The following is a 23,240-nucleotide window of genomic DNA, read 5'->3' as shown; positions in this document are numbered from 1 at the left end:
ACAGGAATCTATACAGAACAAAAATATAAAACACAACATGCAACAATTTCAAAGATTTGACTGAGTTACAGTTCATAAGGAAATCAGTCAATTTAAATAAATGAATTAGGCTCGAATCTACAGATTTCACATGACTGGGCAAAAGCTCAGCCATGTGTGGGCCTGGGAGGGCATAGGCCCACCCACTGGGAAGCCAGACCGAGCCAATCGGAACAAGTTTTTCCCCACAAAGGGATCTATTACATACAGAAATACGTTTCAGCACCCCCTCAGACAATCCCACAGCTCAAGAAGCTGGATGTGGAGTTCCTGGGCTGGCGTGGTTACACGTGGTCTGTAGTTGTGAGGCCGGTTGGATGTACTGCCAAATTCTCTAAAACTATGTTGGTAAATTAACATTCAATTCTCTGGCAACAGCTCTGGTGGACATTCCTGCAAGTATTGTGTGACAACTACAAGCACTGAGCTTGTCTGATGCTTTAAGCACACAAATGACTCAAGAGCCCGATGGTAACGGTGTTTTTAAAAAAAATGACAGTGAGTGCCAGCGAAAAGGCACCACAGCAAGTGTTTATTGTGCGGTCTGTGCTGAAACCGCAACATAATTTCAGACATTTAGTTTAATTGTTTGACTAAAAAGTTCAGTTATCGAAATACCTTATTTGTTTAGGATTTTTTCCCCCCCTATTCTCCGAAATTGATGAGGAAGACATGCAAAAGAAACTCGAAACTGGCAAATGTTTACTGGTTGCTCAGCAGGGATCTGTGGAAGACATTTTACTTAGTTGTGGAAACTACTGGAGATCAAGAAACTAGTAGGGTATAGGAGGAGCAAGCATTGCGTGAGTATTGTGTGTGCCAAACAGTTACGGTTAGATAATCACTTTTTCGGACTATTTGGAACAGTGTAAACAAAGTTAGGCTGTAATAAAAACCTTTATTACAGCACACTAAAAACTGTTGCATGCATTCGTGAATTGAGGTGTATTTATTGTTTAAGCTAATTTTCCTTGATTGCATTTCAAAGCATGAATGTCTCGTATGCTGTGTGATGACATGAATGAATAAAATATTGATTGATAGATACAGTAGCCTATATACGTATTGTAATATAGGCCTAAGTAACTTACGGTATTAAGACTAAACAGGATGCGTTCTGAGGCCTACAGCTTGATGGTTATACAAGGCTACTTTACAAAACCTAATGATAACATTACTTATTATTATAATGATCATAATAACAAGATGAGATCAAGAAAAAGGAGGGTATAGGAACGAGAGCTGCGTGTATATTATGTGTGACAAACAGGTGCTGTTAAGACTACAATATCATTTTTCTGCCTGTTTGGAACAGTGTAAACACTAAACTTAAGTCATACCAGTCTGTCCTAACTGAAAATGAATTGGAATGCCTTTCTCACAGCATAGCAAATATTTAAAAAACAGCTGAATCTGTGAAATTGCTTTCTCCAACATTTTGTCATTGCATGAGGCTTGGTGCTCACAGAACCAGTAGGCTATTAAAACACTCAAACAGGCAACAGAAGCAAGATCGTCTAACGCTGTTTTAGAGAATTTGGCAGTATGTCCAACCGGCCTCACAACCCAGACCACGTGTAACCACGCCAGCTCAGGACCTCCACATCCAGCTTCTTCACCAGCGGGATTGTCTGAGACCAGCCACCTGAACAGCTGATGAAACCTAGGAGTATTTCTGTCTGTAATAAAGCACTTTATTGGGGAAAAACTAATTCTGACTGGCTGGGCCTGGCTCCATGGCTGTGTCCCTGCCCATTCATGTGAAATCCATAGATTAGGGCCAAATTAATTTATTCCAATTGAAGGATTTCCTTATAAAAACTAACTCTGTATGTAGCGTTTATATTTTTGTTCAGTATATTTAAGTTTTGCTGTATGTAATCCCCTAGGCAGTGCGGTTTATAGCATGGATACTATTACTGTGTGTAGCCTACAGTAATTTCAATTTGTTTTGAGAAGCCTAGACAATGTCTCAGAATTAGTAGGCAGTCCAGCATATATAAATAAAAGTATGTGGACAACCCTTCAAAGCCACACCCGTTGCCGACAGGTGTATAAAATCGAGCACACAGCCATGCAATCTCCATAGACGAACATTGACAGTAGAATGGCATTCCTGAAGGGTTCAGTGACTTTCAATGTGGTACTGTCATAGGATGCCAAAATGTCAGATTTCTGCCCTGGTCAACTGTAAGTGCTGTTATTGTAAAGTGGAAACATCTAGGAGCAACAACAGCGAAGTGGTAGGACACACAAGCTCACACAACCAAACTGCCTCTGGAAGCAACATCAGCAATGTTAGTCGGGAGCTTCATGAAATGGGTTTCCATGGCCGCGCAGCCACGCACCGGGCTAAGCTCACCATGCCCAATGCCAAGCGTCAGCTGGAGTGGTGTAAAGCTCGCCACCATTGGACTCTGGAGCAGTGGAAACGTGTTCTCTGGAGTGATGAATCACACTCACAATCTGGCATTCCGACAGATGAATCTGGGTTTGGCGGATGCCAGGAGAACGCTACCTGCCGAATGCATAGTGACAGCTGTAAAGTCTGGTGGAGGAAGAACAATGGTCTGGGGCTGTTTTTCATGGTTTGGGTAAGGCCCCTTAGTTCCACTGAAGGGAAATCTTTACGCTACAACATACAATGACATTCTAGACGATCCTGTGCTTCCAACTTTGTGGCAACAGTTTCGGGAAGACCCTTTCAGCATGACATTGCATTACATTGCCATCGTGCACAAAGCGAGGTCCATAGAGAAATGGTTTGTTGAGATCGGTGTGGAAGAACTTGACTAGCCTGCACAGAGCCCTGACCTCAAACACATCGAACTCCTTTGGGATGAATTGGAAAACCGACTGCGAGCCAGGCCTAATTGCCCAAATTTAGTGCCCGACCACACTAATGCTCATGGCTGAATGTAAAGCAAGTCCCTGCAGCAATGTTCCACATTCTAGCAGAAAACCTTTCCAGAAGAGGCTGTCATAGCAGTAAAGGGGGGACCAACTCCATATTAATGCAGGTGATTTTGGAATGAGATGTTCGACAACATTGTTGAATTCAAATGTTCTGCTGACAGGTCCACAACAACTTGCCATCATTGTCTCTTTCAGAAAAGGACAATCCTTTGCCAGATACAGCATAAATTACAGCAAAAAATATAACATTCTGCCAACACAGGAAATAGACCGGTAGCTTATTTAAAATGCTTGACAGTAAGGGGAGGCTACAGTGTGGCTGTCCGATAGAAACACAATAATCTATTGATAAACAAAATATTGAACAACAATTATCCTTTGAATAGAAGTGTGGGCTGAAGAATACTTATAATTTTTCCAATATACAGTCAATCTTGCAGGATGCGGGGACAGGCACTCACTATAGGCAGCATGCAAGTTTAGTTTGAAAAAGTCACTGCGAAATATCAAAACATTCTGCCCACAGCTCTACAGAAATGTGGTTATAAAGGAGGCACCTGGTGCATACCTGATAGACCTTTGACCTTTGGCCAGTGAAACCATCCCACAGGATGACTGTTCCCTCGTAGTCGCTGCTAGCCAACAGATTCTTGTGGTAGCTGCTCCAGCTGATACAGCTGAAACACAAAATGCATGGGGATGTAAGAGCCGAGAACTGTTCTTCCATGTTTCTAGGAGGATTAATGACTACGCTAGATATAGAAAACATATACAGAAATCTATGCCAGCTTTTAAAACAAAACCCCAAATTGTTAAAAGTGTATAGTTTCTATTATAATACATAGTTGGTAATTCTCAACGTTAAAACAGGGTTAAAGGGCACCTGATTTTGGAGTTGCACGTCATTTCATTGACAGGGTAATGAATGTCCACAGCATCCTGGATCACAGTTCCATATTCAAACACCTTGATTTTCTTGGTGACGCCGGCGATGGCAAAGTAATCGCCGTCACGGTCAAATTCAATACTGCAGAGAGAGAGCAAAACATCAAGCTCAATAGCCAATAAGAGGTCACATCAAACGAGTAACACAATGGTAAATGTAGGTGCAATGAAGCAATATTTAATGATTTGTAAAGCATGGTAGCCTATTCCCTATATAGTTCAGTGCACTACTTTTGACCTGCACTATATAGGGAATGGGGCTCCTACTGGGAAAAACACCATGTCTCCCATTAGATTGCAATTTTTCCATAGAGATAGAGGCAGCAACCGACATTGCAGTACCTTCTGCTACAATCCAGTGGCAAATAGAAGATGTATTGTGATAAAAGAGCACCCTCCGCAGGTCAAAGTACATACTAACCATTAGGATGGAGCTAAATCTAACGAGTAGAATCAGAAAGCTGGTGGACTCAATGGGCCGGTTTCTCTGACCTTAATTAAACCTAGACCTGGATGAAAAAGAAAGCTCAATGGAGAATCTAACCTGCTGCTACTCTGTTATTATCTATGCATAGTCATTTTAATAACTTTACCTACATGTACATATTACCTATTGGTTAGGGCTTGTAAGTAAGCATTTCACTAAGGTCTACCTGTTGAATTCAGCGCATGTGACAAATAACATTTCATTTATTCCAGGACTAGGCTTAGTCAAGGTCTGGGAAACCGGCCCTATGACAGTAACTAATAAGCTAAGCCATTAAAAGGTGTTGTGTTTGACAGTTGACATTACCTAGAGACAATACTGGAGCCGTTGTAGAGATCACTAGCATAAGACAGGGTCGCCAATGGCCGCACAGAGTTGAAGCGTGTGAACTTAGAGAGACACTCCATGAAATCATCCAGTTGATTTAAGTTCCTGGTGTCATCTAAAACAAGAAACGAATATTGAATCCAGAACGCACTTAGAAAATTAATAATGTTTTAGTTGTTTATTATGGCATTTGTCCTCATGTCTTGGCAGGAACCTCAAGCCTAAAATATGTTCTGCAAGATAATGTAGTTTAGTCAACTAAAAGTTGTTGTGGCTTGTTGTGGTCATTTGTGGGAGCTGCTGTCAACCTTCTTCTTTTGGAATACAAGGTCATGACTTCACCTACATATGGACCTCATTCCAGAAAAGCCCTTAAGTAGCGCTGTATAACCCAAATTCTGCTGAAACCTAAAGGTTACCTGTTATCCGGGTCATCCGGTCAGAGAAGTAGCATTGCTCCAGATCTTCAAAGTGTGCTGTGAGCCTCTTTCTCCGAGAAGCCAGAGTGCTGTTGTACCATGTTTGTCTCTTCCCCTGACGGTGAAATAGAAGACTTAAAAATGACGAACATGAGACACTAAACACATACATTTGCAGATTGTGAACCTGAAACACCAAAATCAATGGTTCTTTATGGCTGCGTTCCAATTTTACCACCCTTCTCCCAGTGAAAACTTGCACACTTTGTCGCATGGATTTAACAATGGTGGAAACTCACCCCAGCCAATTGCTTACACCAATCCTATGATTTAAATCCATGACTAGAAGGGTGGAGAATTGGGATGCAGCTTATGCCTAAGAAAATTACAGTGGGTCAGACTTACCTGTGAAGTTCCACCAAAACCTGGAGGTTGACTCACATACTCTGTAGAATCTATAAGACTACTGCAAAGACAAGACTTAGTTAGCGTAAGATATATATAGTACCCGTCAAAACTTGGCACACCTACTCAGTCCAGGGTTTTTCTTTATTTTGACTATTTTCTACATTGTAGAATAATAGTGAAGACATCAAAACTCTGAAATAGCACATATGGAATCATGTGGTAACCAAAAAAAAGTGTTAAATAAAAAATATATTTTATATTTTTTTATTTCACGAGGTAGGCCAGTTGAGAACAAGTTCTCATTTACAACTGCGACCTGGCCAAGTTAAAGCAAAGCAGTGCGACACAAACAACACGGAGTTACACATGGAATAAACAATATACAGTGTGTGCAAATGGCGCGAGGAGGTAAGGCAATAAATAGGCCAGAGTAGCGAAGTAATTACAATTTAGTAAATTAACACTGGAGTGATAGATGTGCAGATGATGATGTGCAAGTAGAAATACTGGTGTGCAAAAGAGCAAAAAGTAAATAAAAACAATATGGGGATGAGGTCGGTAGATTGGATGGGCTATTTAGATGGGCTGTGTACATCTGCAGCGATCGGTTAGCTGATGTTTAAAGTTAGTACGGGAGATATAAGTCTCCAACTTAAGCGATTTTTGCAATTCGTTCCAGTCATTGGCAGCCGTCAATGGAAGGAAAGGCGGCCAAAGGAAGTGTTGGCATTGGGGATGACCAGTGAGATATACCTGCTGGAGCGCTTGCTACGGGTGGGTGTTATCGTGACCAGTGAGCTGAGATATGGCAGAGCTTTACCTAGCAAAGACTTACAGATATCCTGGAGCCAGTGGGTCTGGCGATGAGAGCATACAGGTCTCAGTGGTGGGTGGTATATGGGGCTTTGGTGACAAAACGGATGGCACTGTGATAGATTGCAACCAGTTTGCTGAGTAGAGTGTTGGAGGCTATTTTGTAAATGACATCGCCGAAGTCAAGGATCGGAGGATTGTCAGTTTTACAAGGGTATGTTTGGCAGCGTGAGTGAAGGATGCTTTGTTGCAAAATAGGAAGACGATTCTAGATTTAATTTTGGATTGGAGATGTTTAATGTGAGTCTGGAAGGAGAGTTTACAGTCTAGCCAGACACCTAGGTATTTGTAGTTGTCCACATAATCTAAGTCAGAACCATCCAGAGTAGTGATGCTACTCGGGAGGGCAGGTGCGGGCAGCGATCGGTTGAAAAGCATGAATTTAGTTTTACTAGCATTTAAGAGTAGTTGGAGGCCACAGAAAGAGAGTGTTGTATGGCATTGAAGCTCGTTCAGTGTCCAAAGAAAGGCCATATGTATACAGAACGGTGTCATCTGCATAGAGGTGGATCAGGAAATCACCCGCAGCAAGAGCGACATCATTGATATATACAGAGAGAGAAAAAAGAGTCGGCCCGAGAATTGAACCCCTGTGGTACCCCCATAGAGACCGGAAAACAGACCCTACGATTTGACACGCTGAACTCTAGCTGAGAAGTAGTTGGTGATCCAGGCGAGGCAGTGTTTCCTAGCCTCAGTGCAGTGGGCAGCTGGGAGGAGTTGCTCTTATTCTCCATGGACTTTACAGTGTACCAAAACTTTTTGGAGTTAGAGCTACAGGATGCAAATTTCTGTTTGAAAAAGCTAGCCTTTGCTTCCTGACTGACTGTGTGTATTGGTTGCTGACTTCCCTTAAAAGTTGCATATCGCGGGAACTATTCGATGCCAATGCAGTCTGCCACAGAATGTTTTTGTGCTGGTCGAGGGCAGTCAGGTCTGGAGTGAACCAAGGGCTATATTTGTTCTTAGTTCTACATTTTTTGAAAGGGGCATGCTTATTTAAGATGGTGTGGAAAATACTTTTAAAGAAAGACCATGCAACCTCTACCGACAGATTTAGGGTTGTACCTGGTGGGTTCCTTGATAATGTGTGTGAGATTGAGGGCATCTAGCTTAGATTGTAGGACGGTTGGGGTGTTAAGCATATCCCAGTTTAGGTCACCTAACAGAACGAACTCTGAAGATAGATGGGGGGCAATCAATTCACATATGGTGTCCAGGGCACAGCTGTGAGGTGAGGGGGGGGTCTATAACAGGTGGCAACCATGAGAGACTTATTTCTGGAGAGATTAATTTTTAAAATTAGAAGCTCGAACTGTTTGGGCATAGACCTGGAAAGTATGACAGAACTTTGCTGGCTCACTCTGCAGTAGATTGCAACTCCTCCCCCTTTGGCAGTTCTATCTTGATGGAAAATGTTGTAGTTGGGGATGGAAATCTCAGAATTGTTGGTGGCCTTCCTAAGCCAGAATTCAGACACGGCAAGGACATCAGAGTTGGCGGAGTGTGCTAAAGCAGTGAGTAAAACAAACTTAGGGAGGAGGCTTCTGATGTTAACATGCCGGGAGGTGGGCCTGGCACCAAGCTAGCTTCGGGGCTGGGCCGCTCGGTGGCAGCTAGCTGGCTGTGATGATCAGGGGTAATGGTCCAGGGCTTACGGCAGGAAGCGGAGAAAACAGTCCGATACTGGTAAGTATTATCCAGGCAAAAAGCAGCTGGTGTCTGTGCAAAAGGTAAAGGCCGCTAGCAGTGGCAAACAACTTAAGATTCCTTAGAGTAGCCACCCTTTGCTTTGAAGACAGCTTTGCACACTTGGCATTATCTCAACCAGCATCATGTGGTAGTCACCGGGAATTAACAGGTATGGATAGACCCTCCCCCCCAATCACCTTGTTAAAAATTAATTTGTGGAATTTCTTTCCTTGTTAATGCCTTTGAGCCAATCAGTGGTGACAAAGTAGGGGTGGTATACAGAAGAAAGCTCTATTTGGTAAAAGACCAGGTCCATATTATGGTAAAAACAGCTCAAATCAGCAAAGAGAAATGACAATCCATTATTACTTTAAGACAAAGTCAGTCAATCTGAACTTTGGAAGTATCTTCAAGTGCAGTCGCAAATTGCAGTTGAGAGTTAAGTTCCTTGGTGTTCACATCACCAACAAACTATCATGGTCCAAACATACCAAGACAGTTGTGAAGAGGGTACAACAAAACATTTTCCCCCTCAGGTGACTGAAAAGATTTGGCATGGGTCCCCAGATCCTCTAAAGTTTCGACAGCTGCACCATCGAGAGCATTCTGACCGGTTGCATTACGGCGTGTGAATAGCCCAGTATATCACTGGGGCCAAGCTTCCTGCCATCCAGGACCTTGATAATAGGCGGAGTCAGAGGAAAGCCCATAAAGTTGTCAGAGACTCCAGTCACCCAAGTTGTAGACTGTTTTCTCTGCTACAGCACGGCAAGCGGTACCGGAGCGCCAACTCTAGGACCAAAAAAGGCTCCTCAAAAGCTTCTAACCCCACACCATAAGACTGCTGAACAATTAATAAAAGTGCCACCTGACAATTTACATTGATCCCCCCTCCCTTATGTACACTGCTGCTATTCGCGGTTTATTATCTATGCATAGTCGCTTCACCTCCATGTACAAATTACCTCAACTAACCTGTACCCCCGCACACTGACTAAGTATCTGTGCCCCCTGTATATTGCCTTATCGTTATTCTTATTGTGTTAGTTATATTATTACTTTTATTTTAGACTACCCGGTAAATATTTTTATAACTCTTCTTGAACTGCACTGTTGGTTAAGTAAGCATTTCATGGTAAAGTCTACACGTTGTAGTATTCGGCGCATATGACAAAGTTTTATTTGATTTTTTATTTGAAAAACCATCAAGCTCTATGATGAAACTGGCTCTCATGAAAGAAAGACCCACAGTTACCTCTGCTGCAGAGGATAAGTCCATTAGAGTTACCAGCCTCAGAAATTGCAGCCCAAATAAATGCTTCACAGAGTTCAAGTAACCGACATCTAAACATCAACTGTTCAGAGGTGACTGCATGAATAAGGCCATCATGGTCGGATTGCTGCAAAGAAAACACTACTAAGAGGAGCTTGGGCCAAGAAACGCGAGCAATGCTTGGGCCAAGAAACGCGAGCAATGCTTGGGCCAAGAAACGCGAGCAATGCTTGGGCCAAGAAACGCGAGCAATGCTTGGGCCAAGAAACGCGAGCAATGCTTGGGCCAAGAAACGCGAGCAATGCTTGGGCCAAGAAACGCGAGCAATGCTTGGGCCAAGAAACGCGAGCAATGCTTGGGCCAAGAAACGCGAGCAATGCTTGGGCCAAGAAAAGAAACGCGAGCAATGCTTGGGCCAAGAAACAGCAATGCTTGGGCCAAGAAACGCGAGCAATGCTTGGGCCAAGAAACGCAAATGCTTGGGAAACACGAGCAATGCTTTGGCCAAGAAACACGAGCAATGCTTTGGCCAAGAAACACGAGCAATGCTTTGGCCAAGAAACACGAGCAATGCTTTGGCCAAGAAACACGAGCAATGCTTTGGCCAAGAAACACGAGCAATGCTTTGGCCAAGAAACACGAGCAATGCTTTGGCCAATGCTTGGGCCAAGAAACACGAGCAATGCTTGGGCCAAGAAACACGAGCAATGCTTGGGCCAAGAAACACGAGCAATGCTTGGGCCAAGAAACACGAGCAATGCTTGGGCCAAGAAACACGAGCAATGCTTGGACCAAGAAACACGAGCAATGCTTGGGCCAAGAAACACGAGCAATGCTTGGGCCAAGAAACACGAGCAATGCTTGGGCCAAGAAACACGAGCAATGCTTGGGCCAAGAAACACGAGCAATGGACATTGAACTGATGGAAATCTGTCCTTGTATGATGAGTTTGAATTTGACATTTTTGGTCCAAAATCTCAATGTGTGATTCCCACCGTGAGGCATGGAGGAGGTGTAATGGTGCTTTGCTGGTGACACTGATTTATTTAGAATTCAAGGCACACTTAACGAGCATGGCTACCACAGCATTCTGCAGCGATATGCAATCCCATCTGGTTTACACCTAGTGGGACTATCATTTGTTTTTCAACAAGACAATGACCCAACACACCTCCAGGCTGTGTAAGGGATATTTGACCAAGACGGAGAGTGATTGAATGCTGCATCAGATGATCTGGCCTCCACAATCACCCAACCTCAACCAATTGAGATGGTTTTGGATGAGTTGGATCGTAGAGTGAAGGAACAAGCCAAGTGCTCAGCATATGTGGGAACTCCTTCAAGACTGTTGGAAAAGCATTCCAGGTGAAGCTGGTTGAGAGAATGCCAAGAGTGTGCAAAGCTGTCATCAGATCTGTGGCTACTTTGAAGAATCTAAAATCAAAACTACATTTTGATTGAACACTTTTTGGGTTACTATATGATTCTATATGTGTAATTTCATAGTTGATGTAGTCACCATTTTTCTACAATGTAGAAAACTGTAAAAATAAAGGAAAACCTTTGAATGAGTAGGTGTCCAAACTTTTGACCGGTACTATGAATATATACAGTTGAAGTCGGAAGTTTACATACACTTAGGTTTCAGTCATTAAAACTAGTGTTTCAACCACTCCACAAATTTCTTGTTAATTACCGTAATTTCCGGACTATAAGTCGTGAGTTTATTCCCACGCTTTGAACCTCGCGGCTTATACAATGACGCGGCTAATTTATGGATATTTCCCACTTTCACAAGATTCATGCCGCCAAAAAACTGAGCACCGTCACATAATGTGACGTAAATCGAGCGCGCTCAAACTTCCCATCATTCTGATTACGGTATTAATTTTGTCAGGAGGCTTGGATGACAAGTGGGGAGAAATCCTTCACTAAAACGGGCCGCATGTGAATAGAAACTTATGGTCAAGTCTGCCAGTGGGTCCTGACAGCGTGGAGCATTGTCAAAAAATCCACTATCATCAACGGGTTTCGAAAGGCTGGACTGCTGCGTGTTGAAGAGGGCAGCATGAGCTCAGCGGGGAATTTGCCTCCGGATGAAAGTGACGAGAGCGACAATGAAAACGATCCAACATTGGATGAAGCAATTCTGAGGCTATTCAACTCCGACACCGAAGGAGATGACTTCAGTGGTTTCAGTGCACAGGAAGAGGAAGATAGTGACCAATTACTTTCTTGGTAGGCTACTGTTTACTGCAAAAAAATTTATTTTTGTTACAAGCCGTGTTTCGTTTAAAGGCGGTGTAAAGTTCATTTGTTTCAATGTACCGGTAGGCACCTGCGGCTTATAGACATGCATTTTGTACATAAATAAGCTGCACATCTTTTTTTTATTTTATTCAGTGGGTGCGGCTTATATTCAGGTGCGCTTAATAGTCCAGAAATTACGGTAACTATAGTTTTGGCAAGTCGGTTAGGACATCTACTTTGTGCATGATACAAGTCACTTTTCCAAAAATTGTTCACAGACAGATTATTTCACAATTCCAGTGGGTCAGAAGTTTACATACACTAAGTTGACTGTGCCTTTAAACAGCTTGGAAAATTACATTAAATGATGTCATGGCTTTAGAAGCTTCTGATAGGCTAATTGACATCATTAGAGTTTACCTGTGGATGTATTTCAAGGCCTACCTTCAAACTATGTGCCTCTTTGCTTGATATCATAGGAAAATCAAAAGAAATCAGCCAAGACTTCAGAAAATAAATTGAACACGTCCACAAGTCTGGTTCATCCTTGGGAGCAATTCCCAAATGCCTGAAGGTACCACGTTCATCTGTACAAACAATAGTATGCAAGTATAAACACCATGGGACCACGCAGCCTTCATACCGCTCAGGAAGGAGACGCATTGTCTCCTAGAGATGAACGTACTTTGGTGCCAAAAGTGCAAATCAATCCCAGAACAACAGCAAAGGACCTTGTGAAGATGCTGGAGGAAACCGGTACAAAATAATCTATATCCAGAGTAAAATGAGTCCTATATCGACATAAGCTGAAAGGCCACTCAGCAAGCAAGAAGCCACTGCTCCAAAACCACCATAAAAAAGACAGACTATGGATTGCAACTGCACATGGGGACAAAGATTGTACTTTTTGGAGAAATGTCCTCTTTGATAAAACAAAATATTACCGTTTGGCCATACTGACCATCGTTTTGTTTGGAGGAAAAAGGGAGAGGCTTGCAAGCCAAAGAACACCATCCCAACCGTGAAGCATGGGGGTGGCAGCATCATGTTGTGGGGGTGCTTTGCTGCAGGAGGGACTGCACTTCACAAAATAGCAATGGCATCATGAAGGAGGAAAATTATGTGGATATATTGAAGCAACATCTCAAGACATCAGTCAGGAAGTTAAAGCTTGGTCACAAATGGGTCTTCCAAATGGACAATGACCACAACAATACTCCCAAAGTTGTGGCAAAATGGCTTAAGGACAACAAAGTCAAGGTATTGGAGTGGCCATCACAAAGCCCTGACCTCAATCCTATAGAAAATTTGTGGGCAGAACTGAAAAGGCGTGTGCGAGCAAGGAGGCCTACAAACCTGACTCAGTTATACCAGCTCTGTCAGGAGGAATGAGCCAAAATTCACCCAACTTATTGTGGCAAGCTTGTGGAAGGCTACCCAAAATGTTTGACCCAAGTTAAACAATTTAAAGGCAATGCTACCAAATACTAATTGAGTGTATGTAAACTTCTGACCCACTGGGAATGTGATAAAATAAATTAAAGTTGAAATAATATTATATTCTCTACTACTATTCTGACATTTCACATTCTTAAAATAAAGTGGTGATCCTAACTGAATTTTTACTAGGATTAAACGTCAGCAATTGTGAAAAACTGAGTTTAAATGTATTTGGCTAAGGTGTATGTAAACTTCAACTGTGTCAGTCTCCTGTCAAACCTTAACTCTTTCACAACTTTTAAAGGATATTCATAGAAAGATGGATATATTCTGAGTCAGATATTTACTTTGTTCCCTTCACAAGACTAATTGAAGTATATGACATTTTGTTTTACCTGGGTGCAGGTGAGGGAGCCTCGAAATTAGGTACAGTGCTGTCCAAGTTACGATCCATGTCACTCACTGGCGAGTACAGTCCACTCATTTCCTAGAAAATGTACAATCTTTTTCGATTTAAAAACTCCAGACAGGCTTAACCTGCATAACTGTACATGAAAACCAAAAAACACAGTGGAGGAGTACATTTGTCAAATTCTGAGGTGGTTTCTGAGGTGGTTTCTGAGGTGCTTTTTACTCTAGAACTAGCCTTAATCTGTGTCTAGGAAACTAGACTTCTGAATTCTAATCCATTTCAGGAGTACAGAAATGTTAAGATAGATAGCTATGTACATTATTTTACCTCAACACGTTTGATATCCTCCTCCAAAAAGTTTAGCTCCTTCTGCAACTGTTCCAGTTGCTGATTGATAAAACACAATAACAAATGGTTATTTCCTCACAGATTAATACTGTACTTAAAACATGGAAATATATTTAGATGCAATCCTAAACAGAGATGGGGTACACCTCTCTTTTATTTCTTCTTGCTTCTTTGAGGAATTCCATTAAGATCTGACGTTGAGCAGCTTGTGATTCCTATGGGAATAAACAGAGAGTTAATGGTCGATCGATCAAGGTATGACTATAAAGCCCATTTCTTTTAAATTATCTATGTGATATTGCTACATATCCTAATCAGATAGACCATTACATTCTGAATTTATATGAAACAGTTTGACCATTTTTACGAATGCGCCCCATAAAGACGCCTACACACAAATGAAAAGGAGCAGGCTACAATGATCAACCATCGGGTAGGCTATTGTTTTATATGAATGGAGTTGTAGACATTGGTTGAGTAGCGCAGCATAATAGCCTCAATTAGCCTTGCTTCTTTACAACAATTTGATGCAGTCAAGATAGGTACTATAAGATGGTTTGATAGATAACCTATGGTAGCGACAGGTTTGTCTAACAAGCGTGAGTTGGTTTGGTTGTTTTCTCTCTCTCCCTCCATGCTACATACAGACTGTCACACACACCGGCCCCTGCTCCTCTCTCACCGGCAGCGGCTCATGTCGCAAGAGCAGATCTCCATGGAAGTTTTTTTTTTTAAACAGTTCCCCTTAATTAACACACATGTATTTCAACTATCCAGATATCTGAAAAATCATCATGAAATTATTTGATAACTGATATTTTACATGACCATTAATATGATTAATTTTATGTTAAGAATAAACAAAAATGTATATTTGACTGGCAGAAAAAACGTCATAGAGATAGGACAAGGGGTTGTTAAGGTTAATGTGGTATAGCTTCAGTGAGGTTAAGGTAAGGGTTTGGGTAAAGCATACAAGTTCACATTCGGTTCGGGTAAAGCCGCCCGACGCCATTCATTTTATGCTGGTTAAATATGCACTGCCTATACAAAATATACATACCGCTTCCAGCTGTTTCTTTTTCTGTACAAGGAGTCCCAGCATCAAGTTGACATTAGCAAGATCTAGGTTCTCTTGGTCTGTGCCCAGGACATCTTGGAACACTTGCCATCTTGACCCATTCTAAAACATGAGAAATACACAATGAAATATGTACATACTTTTGGTAAATTAAGTTAACTGTTGGGTTCCTTCACTATTACCTTAAAGAGCGGTTTCCTAGACACAGACTACGCCTAGTCCTGGACTTCACGCCTTGATTTTTTTTTTTACTGTATAATAGAAAAGGCTACTGCAGAAAACAGCTGATTCGCTAATTTCCAAAGGCCTACCTATGATTGGGCAGGAGGAATGTAGTAAGGAATAGAAATGCATACTGATCTGCATTTTCAATGTGGCAGTAAGGGGAAAACACACTAGACTAGCGTTTCCCAAACTCGGTCCTCATGACCCCAAGGGATGTACGTTTTGGTTTTTGGCCCTAACACTACAGTTGATTCAATTATCAAAGCTTGATGATTAGTTGATTATTTGAATTAGCTGGTTTTTGCTTGGGCAAAAAACTCAAATGTGAATCCCTTGGGGTCCAGAGGACAGAGTTTGGGAAACCCTGCACTAGGCCTATATGAAACCATCTTTAGCCTACTCTTCAAACCACTTTATACACATCCTACTCTCCCTCACACACACACACGTTTTCTCACTCACACATACACCCCCCTCCCAAAGGTTAGGCACCAAACAGAATTTAAGGAACACCAGAAAAATAGATTTGGTTATTCAGATTTAGCTTATAATTACATTGAGTAGGCATAAGCATCCTACCTTGAGTAGGTTATCTATCCCTTTTCCATTTTTCCTGTGCCATCCAAATTTGTGCATAGTCAAGGTTGTACGCTAGCTAGCCAGCCAGCAAGGTAACATGACTAAACAAGGTAGTTTGTAATTAAACCAAAAACTGTCCCGCAAGTAGTTTAAAACAGCCCGCGACATGATTTATAAAATTATATAAAATGTGCCTCAATTCGAGGTAGAGGAGATGGTAGCTCCGGTAATATGGTTCGGGCTAGAAACACGTCTTTACATCACTGAAAACCGAAAGTATTACTGCCACTGTGATCAGAGATCTCTATATAACGACAAGCTTAGGTCCAAAATAAGTCCATAGAAACGCACAGGGCTTATTTGACAGATTTTGGCGTGTGAAACCTCTCGCTTTGCCTCTTCCTTTCTGCTGCAATGTTTTTCCCCAGCAAAGCCTAGTCAGACTGGCCTACAGGTTCTTACAGGTAAATGCGTGCTGCCCCAAAAATTAAACAAATGTGACAGAAACCCCATCGGTGTCTGTACACCTCAGCTCACCATCACAGTATATAACATTTTAAATACGGATGTAGATGCGCAGAAAGAACAGACGGCGAGAAGCAGCTGAGTAGACTAATGGCTGGTTAGGGGATGCAGCTGGCTGCTCACAGCTGTCACACGTGATATTGCATGAAGCACTCATTCTGATATGACATATCTGACAGCACACTGAACTCTGATATCCTATTTGTAGGACACGTAGGGATGCATTGTGTGCTCACACATTCATTTCGATATGCACACTTTTTGTCAGACACCCCTCCAAATGTTGTTTTACAGATCTACATGATTCACCTGGATGACCTATTTTGAGATCAAAATGGCAAATATATCTGAAAAGAGATGAGTTTGAAAAAGCTTTTTAGTCCCAGAGATACAAAGGAGATTCTCCATTGAGCTTGATTTTTAGTCCAAGACTAGGCTTAATCTGTGTCCGGAAAACCAGACCACAATTTTGTTGTCTGCATTATGTTCTCATGTTGTAATATTTGACCAAGGTCTGGTTTCCATTGCAAGTGTGTGTGACCTGATTTGCTGAAGCACTTACCGGATGGTCCATCTTCAGGCGTTTTTCATCTGATCTCTGTTTTTGTTTGAGAATAAGTTCATTCACTGTATCAAATCAAAACAAGAGTTAGTATTACTATTGAGGAGTGATGTATTAGAAAGGAACAAAACTTTTTTACCAGAGCCCATACAAAAGTACTGCACTAAATAGGGAATAGGTTGCCATTTGGGACAAAACCTGTGACAAGGCTGTAGAGAAGCTACAGTTGAAGTCGGAAGTTTACATAAACATTAGCCAAATACATTTAAACTCAGTTTCACAATTCCTGACATTTAATCCTAGTAAAAAGTCCCTGTCTTAGGTCAATTAGGATCACCACTTTATTTAATAAGGTGAAATGTCAGAATAATAGTAGAGAGAAAGATTTATTTCAGCTATTATTTCTTTCTTTCATCACAATCCCAGTGGGTCAGAAGTTTACATACACTCAATTCGTATTTGGTAGAATTGCCTTTAAATAGCTTAACTTGGGTCAAACATTTCAGGTAGCCTTCCACAAGCTTCCCACAATAAGTTGGGTGAGTCCTCATGACAGAGCTGGTGTAACTGAGTCAGGTTTGTGGGCCTCCTTGCTCGCACACACTTTTTCAGTTCTGCCCACACATTTTCTACGGGATTGAGATCAGGGCTTTGTGATGGCCACTCCAATAGCTTGACTTTGTTGTCCTTAAGACATTTTGGCACAACTTCGGAAGTATGCTTGGGGTCATTGTCCATATGGAAGACCCATTTGCGACCAAGCTTTAACTTCCTGCTGACTGATGTCTTGAGATGTTGCTTCAATATATCCACATCATTTTCCTCCTTCATGATGCCATCTATTTTGTGAAGGGCACCCGTCCCTCCTGCAGCAAAGCACCCCCACAACATGATGCTGCCACCCCCGGGCTTCACGGTTGGGACTGTGTTCTTCGGCTTGCAAGCCTCACCTTTTTCCCTCCAAACATAACGATGGTCATTATGGCCAAACAGTAATATTTTTGTTTCATCAGACCAGAGGACAGTTCACCGAAAAGTATGATCTTTGTCCCCATGTGCAGTTGCAATCCGTAGTCTGGCCTTTTATGGAGGTTTTGGGGCAGTGGCTTCTTTCTTGCTTAGCGGCCTTTCAGGTTATGTCGATATAGGACTCGTTTTACTGTGGATATCGGTACTTTAGTACCGGTTTCCTCCAGCATCTTCACAAGTTCCTTTGCTGTTGTTCTGGGATTGATTTGCACTTTTGGCACCAAACATTCATCTCTAGGAGACAGAATGTGTCTCCTTCGTGAGTGATATGATGGCTGCGTGGTCCCATGGTGTTTATACTTGCATACTATTGTTTGTACAGATGAACGTGGTGCCTTCAGGCATTTGGAAATTGCTCCCAAGGATGAACCAGACTTGTGAAGGTCTACAATTTATTTTCCGAGGTCTTGGTTGATTTCTTTTGATTTTCCCCATGATGTCAAGAAAAGAGGCACAGAGTTTGAAGGTAGGCCTTGAAATACATCCACAGGTACACCTCCAATTGACTCAAATTATGTCAATTAGTCTAACAGAAGCTTCTAAAGCCATGACATAATTTTCTGGAATTTTCCAAGCTGTTTAAAGGCACAGTCAACAGTGTATGTAAACTTCTGACCCACTGGAATTATGATACAGTGAATTATAAGTGAAATGATCTGTAAACAATTGTTGGAAAAAAATGCTTGTGTCATGCACAAAGTAGATGTCCTAACCGACTTGCCAAAACTATTGTTTGTTAACAAGAAATTTGTGGAGTGGTTGAAAAACGAGTTAATGACTCCAACCTAAGTATATGTAAACTTCCGACTTCAACTGTAGCTACACAACAGATAAGTAATGCACCCATATACCTATCTAAGAAATTGTTTGTTAAGAGACAAACCTACCAAGAAAATTTGGATAGAGCTGATCCACATTGTCAATGATGTAGTTACATTTTGGGCACCTATTGCTGTCCTCCAAACTCTGGCGAATGCACTTGTAGCTGAACCCAGAAATAGAATGGGGTATGTTAGTTCAAGAAAACCAGCATAGGAAAAAATGAATGGTGCATTGGTGGGCGATACAAAAGGAATTAGAGGTAGCTAATATGGAACGGTGCTATAGGAATTAGATGGAAGTAACGTTACTATAGCATAGCCAATGCAATCATGTTTGCTTACCAGAAACTGTGTCCACATTTTGTCATATGTGCCTCCTCAATCATTTCAAAACAGATTGGGCTGAAAAGGAAATGTAATGCAACAACATTAACTTTACTTTGACAGCGTTCAGATATGGAAACATCAGTGAGTCTAGTTAAATGACAACGTTACGTAACTCTGGCTAACCAACAGCCAAATAGACATTGTAAACAAGAATGCACTCCAAAGTTGAACTATCTAACAACACCTAGTCACCAAGCTAGTTACGGCAGTTAGCTAAAAGTTAGCCAAGTAGTTAGCAAGCTAAGTTAGCATTTTGCAGGAAAACTCACCACACAAAATCGTTGCTTTTATCTTCGTAGGAATTCAAGAGACCATTGTAGAGAGGTGCTTGGTGGAGAGGACGTTTTCTGCTGGTGCCAGAGGAGGATGAACTGGATCTGCTTAGTGGGGCTAAGCTTCTTGGAGACTGTACAGCCACTCCAGGTACAAGCAACCCCTCGCCAGCTGTTGCCAGAGTCCGCGAGGGCACAACATTTGGAGAATTGTTCACATTCGCACTATCGTTGCCGCCTAACGTTACGCTAGTAGCACCGTTAGCATTGGTAGTGCCACCGGTACTGCTGCTACTTCCAGGCCCAGGACCCGCTCCACCGCTAGTTTGCGGTTGACGGTTGCTTGACATAATTCAAGCCCGATGCTCAACTCTTCCAAGGCCAAAGCTTGTTGTAGTTCACCGCATCCGTGCTGAGCTATTGGCTAGCTAATGTTAGCTTACCAGCTAATGGCAATGCGCTAGCTAAGATAAAACAACAATGTACGAACACATAAAAGCTTGCTTTTAGCTAGATTGCTTCTTTAGGTGAAATTGTAGGCTTTTGTCAACAAGTCGATCATAACAACGTTGCAAGAATAATAAAATCTTCAGCGCAAAGTCTGTCTACGTTTTGGGAATTAGAAACCAATCTCTCGAATCTATCTTCGCTTACCCAAACGAAATTACTAGCAAAAATTAATTACTCCCCCCTACTGCACCGGAGTCGTAACTAAATCCTATGCCTGCACTGAATGAACGCACCCACACCAATACAATTGTAGATGCAACAAAACGTTGAAAATCATTTATATCAGGTTTGGTTGTGTTTTGTAGAGTAGTTTGACTTCTGAATGTTTTATATACAGTACCAGTCAACAGTTTGGACACATCTACTAATTTGAGGGTTTTTCTTCATTTTGTCTATTTTCTACAATGTAGAATAATAGTGAAGACATCAAACTATGAAATAACACCAACAAATTGTTAAACAAATCAAAATATATTTTGGATTTTAGATTCTTCAAAGTAGCCATCCTTTGCCTTGATGACAGCTTTGCGCACTCTTGGCATTCTCTCAACCAGCTTCATGAGGTAGTCAACTGGAATTAATTTCAATTAACAGGTATGCCTTGTTAAAAGTTAATTTGTGGAATTACTTTCCTTCTTAATGCATTTGAGCCAATCAATTGTGTTGTGACAAGGTAGGGGTGGTATACAGAATATAGCCCTATTTGGTAAAAGATCAAGTCTACATTATGGCAAGAACAGCTCAAATCAACAAAGAGAAGTCCATCATCATTACTTTAAGACATGAAGGTCAATTAATCCGGAACATTTCAAGAACTTTAAACATTTCTTCTAGTGCAGTCGCAAAAACCATCAAGCGCTATGATCAAACTGGTTCTCATGAGGACCGCCACAGGAAAGGAAGATTGAGAGTTACCGCTTCTGCAAAGGATAAATTCATTAGAGTTAACTGCACCTTAGATTGCAGCCCAAATAAATGCTTCACAGAGTTCAAGAAACAGACACATCTCAACATCAACTGATCAGAGGAGACTGCGTGAATCAGGCCACTACTCAAGGACACCGATAATTAGAAGAGACTTGCTTGGGCCAAGAAATAGGAGCAATGGACTTAGTCCAAATTTGAGATTTTTGGTTCTAACCGCCATGTCTTTGTGAGACACAGAGTCGATGAAAGGATAATCTCAGCATCTGTGGTTCCCACCGTGAAACATGGAGGAGGAGGTGTGATGGTGCTTTGCTGGTGACAATGTCAGTGATTTATTTAGAATTCAAGGCACACTTAACCAGCATGGCTACCACAGCATTCTGCAGCGATACACCATCCCATCTGGTTTGCGCTTAGTGGGACTATCATTTGTTTTTCAACAGGACGATGACCCAACACACCTCCAGGCAGTGTAAGGGCTATTTGAACAAGAAGTAGAGTGATGGAGTGCTGTATCAGATGACCTGGCCTCCACAATTAACCAACATCAACCAAATTGAGATTGTTTTGGATGAGTTGGACCGCAGAGTGAAGGAAAAGCAGCCAACAAGTGCTCAGCATGTGTGGGAACTCCTTCAAGACTGTTGGAAAAGCATTCCAGGTGAAGCTGGTTGAGAGAATTCCAAGAGTGTGCAAAGCTGTCATCAAGGCAAAGGGTGTCTACTTTAGAGAATCTAAAATCTATTTTGATTTGTTTATCACTACATGATTCTACATGTGTTATTTCATAGTTTTGATGTCTTCACCATTATTCTACAATGTAGAAAATAGTAAAACTAGAAGAAAAAAACTCAAACTTTTGACTGGTACTGTATGTATATAATAACATTTCCCCCAAAATTCAGGCTCTAAAAATATGCAAAGGATAGATATTGACAGATATGTTTTTGTATGAAAGTAACCTGGGCAAGTTGTGGTGTTGGTAATGGTGACCATACCGGTCTCATGAAGTTCTGACAGCACACAGCAGAGGGCATGATCACCTCTGCCACACTCCTCACCAAGGCTCATTCAAGTGGCAAGTAAACCAGGCTGTCTAGTCAAGCTTTACAAAATGTATTTATGTATTCATATATTTTCTTACACATAAATATACATTGGATTACCTGTTTTTTCCCCCATATCTACCCTACCTCAGTCAAATTGGAATATTAGGTGTGCATGTAGGGTCTGCACAGCATTCACAGCAAATAATTTCCACAATGTTTTCACTTGTGGAACAGATTTATGAATCTTGTGTCCTTCTTTCTTCCATAATTCACATGTGAAACACAACTGAGACAGTACAACTCTCTTTTAGTAGACAATTTTCAATTACAACATACAGACAGAAAGGATTCACTACTCACACAACAAAAAGTAGCCTATACCTGCTATACATTTCTTTCCCTATACTGTTGATTTGAATGTTTTTTTTTGTAATTTGTTTTACGGTGTTCTACAGTTTGCGAAACAACATTATAATTTGACTAAGTAAATTACCTATTAAGTTACATTTGCCTTCAAACAATTGTGGGCCCCCTCTTACATTTTCTACCAAGTGTTTTCCCCCCTCCCTCTCTCCATTTGTCCGGCACATCAGGTTTTCCCCATTCTGTTTCTGGTCACTCAGATTGTGGTATAGGGGTTGGGGTTGGGCAGGCTCAAATGAAGGATAATCTCCTAGAGGTCCTTTGCAGTGGGGGGGTGAGGCCCGGGAGCAGCCATTCACTTTTTTTTTCGACAGTTGCAGCAGGATCTCAAAGCACTTCGATAAAAAAGCAGAATGTTTTGCAGGCAGATCCTCAGGCTGGTTGCGGAATTCTTGCCTCCCACTGTTAGGAACCTTTTAACCCATTAAGGGGCCCCTGCACAAAATGCCAGTTACTTTAAGCTGGGCTGTTTGCAAATTGAGCCTGACAAAAATAGTGGGGGTGAGAAAATGGTGCGTTTAGACATATATAACATCTGCAATTCTACATTTGATCAAAAAAGAGGTATGATGTCTAGTAAGTTAGTAACATGAGTGATACTGTCCAAATTATATTACTGTGAGCTCTGTGAGACAGGAACACCTGTACAGTAATAATAAAAAAATAGAATTGAATAATGAAAATGCTAAATAGTATTTTACCAATAGTCTTTGTTGCATTTTGTCACCCTGAGCAGGTTCAAATCTAAAGATGCACCCTCACGTGATATTGGTGTTAGAGGTGGGGTAGATAATTGTGATCAGGCCACGATTAGAAGAGGCATGGCGAGATGGTTCAGGGACTTCCTATAGCAGTCCTGTGGTGTCATTCCTTTAAGATTGGTAGTAAAGTGGACGAGAAGAAGAGCACCCACAAATTCAGCCACACACAATGGCAGTGAACAAAAATGAAGGAAACAAGTTAAGGGGCAATGTACATTTGGGACAGATTTAATGAGATTTACCTGTCTGTTTTTGTAGTT

At 41.6% G+C, this 23,240-nt stretch overlaps 1 protein-coding gene across 3 annotated transcripts in view; it reads right to left on the bottom strand.

Moving 5' to 3' along the window:
- Positions 1 to 19,984, bottom strand: part of LOC112260456 (E3 ubiquitin-protein ligase COP1) — a 34,525-nt gene extending 14,541 nt beyond the window's left edge. For 2 of the 3 annotated variants that reach the window (XM_024435589.2, XM_024435590.2), the window contains exons 1-13: positions 19,308 to 19,984; positions 18,994 to 19,053; positions 18,718 to 18,815; positions 16,802 to 16,866; positions 14,893 to 15,012; positions 13,976 to 14,044; positions 13,809 to 13,868; positions 13,465 to 13,556; positions 5,539 to 5,599; positions 5,134 to 5,248; positions 4,694 to 4,829; positions 3,839 to 3,982; positions 3,524 to 3,632 (exon numbers count right to left, since the gene is read on the bottom strand). In XM_024435589.2, the coding sequence (XP_024291357.1) occupies positions 3,524 to 3,632; positions 3,839 to 3,982; positions 4,694 to 4,829; positions 5,134 to 5,248; positions 5,539 to 5,599; positions 13,465 to 13,556; positions 13,809 to 13,868; positions 13,976 to 14,044; positions 14,893 to 15,012; positions 16,802 to 16,866; positions 18,718 to 18,815; positions 18,994 to 19,053; positions 19,308 to 19,660 (1,482 nt within the window). In that variant the 5' untranslated portion in view covers positions 19,661 to 19,984. The remainder of the gene's footprint in view (positions 1 to 3,523; positions 3,633 to 3,838; positions 3,983 to 4,693; positions 4,830 to 5,133; positions 5,249 to 5,538; positions 5,600 to 13,464; positions 13,557 to 13,808; positions 13,869 to 13,975; positions 14,045 to 14,892; positions 15,013 to 16,801; positions 16,867 to 18,717; positions 18,816 to 18,993; positions 19,054 to 19,307) is intronic. The other variant, XM_024435591.2, reaches the window with a different exon arrangement.
- Positions 19,985 to 23,240: the final 3,256 nt, after the last annotated feature.

The sequence above is a fragment of the Oncorhynchus tshawytscha genome, linkage group LG10 (assembly GCF_018296145.1).
Source record: "Oncorhynchus tshawytscha isolate Ot180627B linkage group LG10, Otsh_v2.0, whole genome shotgun sequence".
NCBI classification, from domain to species: Eukaryota; Metazoa; Chordata; class Actinopteri; order Salmoniformes; family Salmonidae; genus Oncorhynchus; species Oncorhynchus tshawytscha.
The sequence above is the reverse complement of the archived record's forward strand: the minus strand, read 5'-3'. Positions and strand labels throughout refer to the sequence as shown.